The following is a 10437-nucleotide window of genomic DNA, read 5'->3' as shown; positions in this document are numbered from 1 at the left end:
TATAGTAACCCAAACCGTTAAGCTACTGCTTAAAAAAAGATAAACTATATAACTTAAGGAACGAAAAGTTTCCCAGTATACTTCTCTAAATTTAACCATTACGCAAAGAAAACAGGCTGGAACAACTCCGCACTAATTAACAGCCTTATTAAATCCCTAAGCCCCGAACTAAAAACCTCCCTAATAGGCGTAGACCTATTAGGAGCCCTTAATGCTTGCGTAAACGTTATCAATAAACGATACAATAATATACTACGCCTAATACTAAAGCCCGCTCCACGATATAATACGGCAACCCCGCAAACGTTTACTAAGTCATTATCTCAGCCTAAGCACCCCAACGCTATGGATATTAACACTAGGACCCTAGGGTACGCCCTACTAGGGTCCTCTAAATAAGAACAACGCATTAAACTAGGCCTCTGCTTTAAATATAGAAGTAGCTCTTACCTCTCTAACTACTACTCCGTCCCTATACCTAAACACGAATTACGAACGGCTAACACTAGCAGCCGTTCACCGTATCGATCTTCCGGTTACCGTCCCCGATCTCTACCTGGTTTTAGTCCTGCATTTAGTAAGCACTATTTATAAGGACGAAGCTACAGCCGACGTCCTATAAGAACCCCACCCCGATTACCTCTAAAAGGAAGGTCTTAAAGCTAAGTCGCTCTCCAGGACGGCTCTGCCATAGGATCTCGTTAAATGCATTTAACGTCACAAACTCCAACTCTTAGGACCGTAGCATAATTATCAACTGCCATCTTTGGCAGAATGGTTAATAGGCTAATATTTAAATTCTAATTAATATAGGAGCTAGCGGCATAGGATTTATTAACAAGATCTTTATATAAGATAATGGTTTTACCCTAACCCCCCTTAACCAGCATATTAACGTATTTGGATTTAATAGCAAACACACCGTCTTAGGCCGTATTACCTACGTAGTATTCCTAAGACTCCAATACCTAAACTATGAAGAATTGATTAAACTTTTCGTTACTACCCTAGGTCACTTAGTAATCCTTAGACAACCCTAAATAAAGCTATATAAGGTAACTATTGATTAGGACAACCTTAAGCTTCTATTCACCGCCTCTTATTACAAGCAGAAGTGCCTTACTACTCGCTGCTTAGACCCAGAACTAAAATCCGAAAAATCTACCACAATCCACTAGTCTAAAATTTCCACGACTGTCTACCCTATACCTAAGGAATCCACCAGATTCCACTAACCTAGGAATTCCACTAAATTCCACCGACGTAAGAATTCTACTAACATCCACTAAGGATCTAAAAACTCTACTAAATTCCATAAGTCATTACTAAGCACTGTACCGCCCTGAGCTAAGCAAAAGCTTAAGCTCTATACACGAAAATACTAGAAGGACTAGTACTCCACTATGAAAAGGATTCTTAAAGAACCCAAACCCGAATCTGATACTAACTCCGTACCTAATACTAAACCTAAACCCGAATAAGAAACTATGGACAATCCGAGCGAGCTTGGCACCCTAGATATCCGCATAATTAAAGCTACCTTACTAGCGTAACTTGCTAAGAAACCTAAGCATACGATCTTCGCGATTATAATAGCCGATATTAAGAAGGCCTTAGCACTAAAGAAGTATACTAACCCTACCACAAAGGTACTAATAGAGTATCATTATCGCCTAGATGCATTCTTATAAAAGGAAGCCAATAAGCTACTAGAATACTGACTATACAACCATAAGATTATACTCAAAGAAGGAAAGCAGCCTGGATTTAGACCCTTATACGGGATATCCTAAAATGAACTCTAAGTGCTACAAAAGTATTTAGACGAGAACCTAAGTAAAGGATTCATTAAAGTAAGCTCGTCGCCTATAGCCGCACTAGTAATCTTTATTAAGAAACCTAGCGGCGGTCTACACTTCTATATAGACTACTAAGCTCTTAACGCCGTTACTATTAAGAACCAATATCCGATCCCGTTAATATAAGAGATGCTAAACTAACTAAGTAAGGCTCGTTACTACACGAAGCTTAATATTATCTCTACATTTAACCGTCTTTGCATTGCAAAAGGGGACAAATGGCTTACTGTATTTCGTACCTAATATAGACTATTTAAGTACTTAGTAACACCCTTCGGCCTTATAAACGCTTTAAGCTCGTTTTAACATTATATAAACAATACCCTACGCCTCTACCTAGACATCTTCTATACTACTTATATCGACAACATTCTAATATATAGTAATAACCTAACCAAATATCGGAAATACGTTAACCTTATTTTATAAGCCCTGCACAGAGCTAGTCTATAATTAGATATAGATAAATATAAGTTCTATAAAATAGAAGTCCTATACCTTAGACTCCTTATTTTTATAAACGGTATATAAATAGACCCGAAGAAAGTCGAAGTAATTATAAACTAGCAAGAACCCAAGAACGTTAAAGACGTAAGAGCCTTTATAGGATTTGCTAATTTCTACTAACAGTTTATTAATAACTTCTCTACCCTAGTTTTACCCCTTATAGCTCTAACCTAAAAGGATAAAGTCTTTATTTTTAATAAGGAATATAAGAAGGCCTTTACCTATCTAAAGGTTATATTTACTACTGCGCCCATGCTCTAATACTTTGACTTAAACCAAATAAGTGTTATAAAAGCCAACTTATCTAATTACGTCACTAAAGGCATCCTATCTTAATATAATAAGGATGGAGTATTATACCCTATAGCATACTTTTTAAAATAACTAAGCCTAGCCAAATACAACTACGAGATCTACGATAAGGAATTGTTAGCTATTATTAGATATTTCAAACAATAGCGATCTAAACTAGAAGGCGCTGGATTTCTAATTAAGGTCCTTAGCGACTATAAGAACCTATAGTACTTTACAACTATGAAACAGCTAAGTCATTATTAGGCCTACTAGTTAGAATATCTATCTTGTTTCCAATTCTTAATTACATACCGCCTAAGCGTCTAAGGCTAGAAGCCTAATGCCCTAACCTAATACTCGCAAGACGCGCCAGCCTTAGAAGAAGCGCGCTCTTACTAAAATTAGACCCTACTTCGCCCTAAACTATTCAACCCTCCTACTAAAGATCTTACGGTATACGTCCTTAAAATAACTAATTAATTAATTAAATAGATTATAGTTAATGAATACCCAAATAACGAGTTTATTTAAGAGATGCTTAAGCTAATATAAGATAGCATTAAACGCTCTAAAAAGATTTCTTTAAGTAAATACAAAGCCCACAGAAACCGCTTATATTACTAGAACTATCTAGTTATCCCTAATTACAATAAGCTTAAGCTTAAACTCCTTAAACACGTATATAATTTACCTGTCGCCGGCCACCTAGGCCAAAAAAAGACCCTAAAACTACTTTAACGGGAGTATTATTGGCTAAATATATATAATATAATATAAAGGTACGTCTCTAGCTGCCATACCTACTAACAAGCTAAAGCCTTATATAAGACGTATAACGGTCTTTTAAAGCCACTGCCTATTCCGGACTAAAGATAGAAGGATATCTTAATCAACTTTATTATTAACCTTCCTAAGAGTAAAGGCTGCACAAATATTATAGTAGTTATAGACCGACTATTTAAAATAAGATACTTAATCGCCTACCCTAATATATTAACGCCTGCCGTTACCTAACTATTCCTAGATTATATATAGAAACTCCACAGACTCCCTAAAACAATTATCTTTAATAAAGGCAGCTAGTTTATCTTAGCATTCTAAAAAGAACTAACTACTTAACTCCGCATTAAAGCACTATTATTTACCGCATATTATCTAGAAACGGATGGCCAAATAGAGCGCGTAAATGCTATAATAGAATAGTATATTCGGATATATACGTTATATTTATAGGATAATTAGATTAACTGGCTCGCATTTGCCAAGTTTACTATAAATAACTCCGTCTCGGAAACTATAAAAGTCTCCCCGTTCTTAGCTAATTACGGCTAGCACCCACAAATAGGTTTTAAAACCTTCAGTAATATTTCTTACCCCGCTTATTACGCCTTATAAGTTGTAAAAATAAATAAATTCGTAAAGAAAATAGAGAAACTATAACAATTTCTTACTAATAAGATAATATAGGCTTAATCTGTCTATAAAGCCGTAGCGAATAAGAAATAAACCCTAGCACCGGCCTACTAAATTAGTAATTTTATCTGGCTAGATATAAGAAATCTAAATATAAAACGACCCACTAAGAAACTCAATTAAAAGAACGCTAGCCCCTATAAGGTTAAAAAGGTTATCTCTCCTCATGCCTACCAATTAAAGCTCCCTAATACGGTTAAAATCCACCCCATATTCTATACGTCAGTCCTCCACCCTACTACCCCTGTATTAGACGCCCTACCTAAACAGATATAAGACCCTCCCCCACTAGTTAAAGTAGATAGTAAGAATAAGTACTTTGTTAAAAGAATTAACGATATTAAGTATAATAAACGGAAACGCTAATATATATATCTTACAAAATAGAAAGGCTTTACTAAGTCCTTATAGGAACCCGTTAACTCTATAGGACTTATATAAGCCGTAGAAGACTTTTATAAACTCTACCTAGAACTACCACAGCCCTATTTTGTAGAAGCTTGAGTTTAAAGGGGGGGTACTATTACGGGACACCCCCATAACACCTTGAATACGTCCACCTATTTCCACTAACTTAGTAATTAGAGACTAACCGCGAAATAGCAATTTAACGGCAATCTAATGGCAATCTAACGGCAATTTACGGCATTCTACTATATTCTGCCAAGTTCTGCTAGGACTATGACCTAAACCCTATTCTGCCTATATACGTATTAACCATGCAACTAAGTCAACAATATATGCCCTTTCTTCCCGTTTCCCTACCTTCTTTCCTTACGCAACGTCTTGACCTCCTCATACAGTTCATATACATAGCTTAATAATATCTATCTTGCTATATATTATCGTCGCTTATACTCACTCCGTGACATAAACGAAGTTATAACACTTAGATTAATATAAGAGAGGTTTAAACTTAAGGATAAAGACGAGCTAAGAGTTAACCTAAGACACTAAGTATATTATATATTAGTATAAATTATATATATAGATAATACGTATAATATATATAAAGTACCTAAAGATAAGAACCGGAAGTACCCAGTAAGGATATATTAGGCACTAGATAAGGCGAAATATTAAAACGTTAAATATATATAGTTAGCACCTAGTAGAAGTATAAACCTAAGGGGATTTAATACTTTAGCTAGGAAGATTTCTTATAGAAAAATGCCTAGATAGATAATAGTAGTAGGAATGCTTAGAGAATATATGTCTATAGTATATTAAAGATAAAAAGCAAACTAAGTATTAGCCTAAGCTAGACTAAGTATAAATAAAATTAAGTAGCTAATAGTTAAGAAAAGTAGAGGCCTATAGGACTAGAGGGAACTAGTAGTAGAGCCTTAAACCCTTAAAGGAATTTAAGGATAACACCTAAATTTATAAGTTAAGTAGTAAGATTAACAGTTTAAAGCACTAATAGATAGTGGAGTAATAAGGAACTATATCTTACTAGTAGCAGTTAAGAGAATAGGATTACCTTATAGATAGAAGGAGCACCCTTACTTATTAGTAACAATTTTAGGAGATCTAATAGCCTACGGAGGAGGGATTATTAATCTTAAAATAGGACCTATTTAGTTAACTATTAAAGGAAGATAAATCGAGATATCTTTTAATATATTACTATTAGGGAATAATAAGGCAGTATTAGGAATGCCTTAGTTACAGGAATATAATCTAAAGATTAATTAGGTTATAGGTTAGGTCAATATTAGAGATACTTAACGCCGTAAAATATAATAATAAGCTAAGTTAGTATAGTACTAAATAGGAGCAACCTACAAAAAAAATAGAGAAAGGGCTGAGCTATATACTAAAGAGATACTATAAATACGGTAAGAGACTATAGTTACTAAAAAGTAAGAAGCTGTTAAAGTATATAGGATAGGATTATAAAATAGAGTTAAAACTAGAAATAAGTCTAAGGTTCTTTCTAATCTATAAGCTTACTAAAGAAGAAGGTAGAGCATTAAAAGAGTTCGTCTAAGAAAATCTATAGAAGGGATATATTAAACTATTATAGTCATTAGTGGGTTATCTAGTACTATTTATACTAAAGAAGAACGGCAAACTAAGGCTATATATTAACTATAAATAGTTAAATGGTATTACCAAAAAGGATAGGTATCCTTTACCCTTAATTAGTAAGATCTAAGATAGAATAGGTAACGCGCAAATCTTTATAAAAATAGATCTAAGATAGGCGTACCATTAAATTAGAATTAAGAAAGGCGACAAATAAAAGATAGCCTTTAGGTTAAAGGAAAGACTATATAAACTATTAGTTATATAATTTAAGCTTATAAACGCACTAGTAACGTTCTAAAAACGTATTAATAATATATTAGGAGAATACTTAGATGAATTTGTTATAGCATACCTTAATAATATTATTATATACTTAATAAGTAAGGAAGAATATAGAGAACACATTAAATAGTGTCACGGCACTGACCTGACGCATACTGTTTCATACTGTCTTATACTATTCCCTACTATTAGCTGGCCCACCACTAGCGACTTAGCGGCCGGCCCTACTATTTATATATAATACCCCCTTTCCACCTTCTTCCCCTCTTTATACCATAACGTAGTTATTCAGTCTACTTTATTACAGCACTATAACAGTTTATAGTATCTTTAATTTGCGCCCTATCGCAATCACTAATTCCCCATACCCTAGCTAATTAACCTCCACCCTAGAGCAATCGCGACCTATACGCGCCTCTGCTAAAACCAATACATCCCTAGCACAGTCCTAAAATAATCCTTAGTTTTTACCTAGCGCCTAGATAGGTAACACTAATAACGCTAAAATGGCCAAAACCTAGAACCCCTGCGATATTTTTATAGACCTATTTATAGAGACATACCCTAATATTACGTGGATAATCCGCCGCTCCCTACCATACCCTAAGACCTTTAAGCCCAGTAAAGCTTACCTTACCCTTATTAACTATACTAATAAGTTCCTTAATAATATTAAAGTAGGACTATAGTATATATATAATACAAACACCACCAATAAGAAAGCCAATAAAAACCTTAGTGCCCTTATCGCTTCCTAAATAGGAACTATTAACTCCTAGGTAGAGACTATTACCGTTCTAAAATAATTAACCCCTATAACAACGGTAGTAACCTAGCAGAAAAAACGGAGATCTAAAGACCCGCCAATATTTAGCGGAAAAGGCACCCCGCTAAAATAACAAGCTAATTTTAAAACCTAGCACATTAAGATTAAGGGAGTCTTCGACTAGGACTAGGACTACTTTAACATAGTTTAGTTCTAAATCCTTTATATCTCGGATATACTAGAGGACAAGGCCTATAAGTTTATTAAGTAGGGCCTAAAGCTTATACATAAGAACCTAAACAACACATCTATATGGAAATGGCCTACTAAGGAAGATATACTTAAAGACCTTACTGCCCACTACGAGGTCCTTAATATAACCTAGGTCGCAAAGAATAAGCTTAACCATTTCCCCTAAGGCGAGCGTAATTACTAGTCCTAGAAGGGAGAGCTTAATAAGCTAATAGTTCACGCTAAGAAGACAGACGAATAGAAGGTGGACCTACTCCAAAAGTTTATCTCTCCAAAGATGGAAAAGCTAGTACTTAGACTGGCCTATAAAATCAACAACAATAACTATATAGGTTAGAGTAAGCAGATAGATATATTCGCTAAGAACCTCGCGAACTATATACACTAAGCCAACCTTAAAAAGAACGCTAACCACTACCTACCTACCCAAGCCCCTGCCCCTATATTAACCCTAACCCTAGTAATAACTAAAGAACCTATAGACCTTAATAGAATCTTAGACACAGAGTATAAGCGCCGCATTAATAATAGACTATACCTTACCTATAGCCTGCCCGGCCACTAAAAAGATACCTATAACCCCACCAAGATAGCAAACCTAGTCCTAATGCCACCCTATTAAATAACGCGAACAAATAACCGCGGACGCGGCGACCATAGAGTCTATTATAGACGCGGCAACCGCGGAGCCTATTATAGCCGCAGTAAACGACCCCCCCCCTTTAACCCTATAGCTTAGTTACTCCAAACTATACCCTATATAGGAGCCTAACCCGTTAACAACGCCTAGCATTAGCGACTTCGCGCTAGCGAATACAAACACAGCCACGTTATTAGTAAGGTATTATCTTCCTATACCCCAACTAAAATAAAAATAAACACCGCCAGCCAGACGGACACTAGACCGCCCCGCTAAGACAGCCCCATACCTTAGTCGTTAAAAGGTAAACCCTTAAACTAAGTTACGCCTAAGGGTCTAAACCATATAAGGAGGAAGACAAGAAGATTAGGTCCCTATTACTAAATTAATTAGTCCTTTCTATTAGTAAACTGCCACTTAATCTTAGATTAGCAAATAGTAATAAGAAATTAATCCTTATTTAAACCTAACTCTCCTCATTACATAACCTATACCCCTAAGTTTATATTAATATAGTAAGCCTAGTAGACTCCAATAGTACTGTAATAGCATTTGCCGACGCAGAGTCTATTATAAGAAAGTATAACGTTATAACTAAGAAGCTGCTAGCACCTAGGCCACTACGCCTCGCAAATAGTATCCTAACTTTACTTATTACGGACTACTTTACCACCTAAATATTAATCGGCCTCTATACTAAAGCCATACTCTTTTTTATTACTAAACTCTTACCCACTACCCCAATTATCCTAGGCATGCCCTAGCTTTAGAAGCACAAGCCCCGTCCTAGCTTTAGGAAACTCAAAATCCGCTTTAACTTAAACTACTACTCTAGGCACTACCTCCCGTAAGGGATAGCCAACGTTAGCAGGGACACCCTATATAGACACTTAGCACTACTAAGCCTAGTGCCTAGGACTATATATAAAGCCCTAATAGTAAAAGACGTTCCTAATAAAGGGGAGCCCGTACAGCTATAAAGAAATAAGATAGTAGAAGACTAGACTAACCTAGTACTTAAGACCAAAACAATAGGCTAGCCAGCCCTACTAAGACCAAGAAAGAAGGTCTACTTTACGCCGCTACTACTAAGAAACCAACCCCAACCTAGGCACTATTTAAACCCCAGCCGCCCAGCCCGATACTTAGAACTAAGCCATATACCATATACGCACACTACAGCTCGCGTTATAGTAAGGACTGGCTATAGAACTACCAAAACCCGGATAATAAAAACCGCGCCACCGTAACGCCTAACCTTATACCTGTCTCCCGCGCGTACTATATAGGGCCGCCGCCTTATTTCCGCCCCCCCGGGCCAACTAAGCTATACTAGCCTAGCCATAACACTAGAGAGCCAGACACACCCCAACCTAGACAATATTAAATGCACCTATACTATTAATTTTACCCAGTTCTATAAGCAAAAAGATATAAAGGTAATAAGGATCTATATAGCGGAGCTAGTAAAACTAGTTAAACAAAATAAGCACTAATAGCTGCTTAAAGAGCTGCCTATAGGCCTAATAGAAGTACCAAACCTATTAGAAAGGTCTTTCCGCTAGCTAGTAGAAGGCGACTATATAATAAAGAAAGCCCGTAAAGCGCTCCCCCCCTATTTTTATAACTTCCTTAAAACAAATCTAAAAACTAAACCCAAGCTTTTACGTTAGAAGATAGTCGACACTAATATTAAAAAATTCCTAAAAGGCAAACCAGGATTAACCCGCGAAGACATTCTATAACGCCTACTAAAGGAGTTTAGTAAACATATTAAGCACTTCCTCCCTAAAAACGCAGATAAGCTGCCCCCTCACCAACTATAGGACCATAAAATTAAGATTACCCCTAGAAACTAGGCCCCATACTATAAAAATAGACCACTCTTACCTACTAAACTTAGGTGTGTAAAGAAGTAGATTAATAAGATGCTAGATAAGGGTTTTATCCGCAAATTAACCTCACTAGCTGCCGTACTACTCCTTCTCGCTACTAAGCCCGGCGGCGGTATACGAATCTACTATAACTACTAAGGCCTAAACACAGTTACTATTAAAAATTAATACCTACTACCACTAATCCGCGAGACACTTAACGCACTTTATAGCGCTAAGTACTTTACTAAACTTAATATAATTGCTACGTTTAACCGGATCCGGATTACGGAGGGCTATAAGTAGCTTATAGCATTTATTACCTAGTTTGGACTCTATAAGATACTAGTTATACTATTTAGCCTCTATAACGCACCCGCTACGTTCTAAAACTATATTAACTATATTCTATATAACGCCCTTAATAACTACTGTACTGCCTACCTTAATAATATC

General features: G+C 36.0%; 1 protein-coding gene across 1 annotated transcript; it reads left to right on the top strand.

The window, feature by feature from the left end:
- Positions 1-6027: 6027 nt before the first annotated feature.
- Positions 6028-10140, top strand: K441DRAFT_548219 (uncharacterized protein; the record flags this gene model as incomplete). Its single annotated transcript, XM_067642950.1, has 2 exons — positions 6028-6120; positions 10027-10140. Coding segments are annotated over 2 exons (207 nt in total), but the record flags the coding sequence as incomplete, so codon positions are not given.
- Between the last annotated feature and the right edge of the window lie 297 nt (positions 10141-10437).

Source organism: Cenococcum geophilum (genome assembly GCF_001692895.1).
Source record: "Cenococcum geophilum 1.58 unplaced genomic scaffold K441scaffold_10, whole genome shotgun sequence".
In the NCBI taxonomy this organism is placed as follows: Eukaryota; Fungi; Ascomycota; class Dothideomycetes; order Gloniales; family Gloniaceae; genus Cenococcum; species Cenococcum geophilum.
Note: the sequence above shows the minus strand (reverse complement) of the source record. Positions and strands in the feature narration are given on the sequence as shown.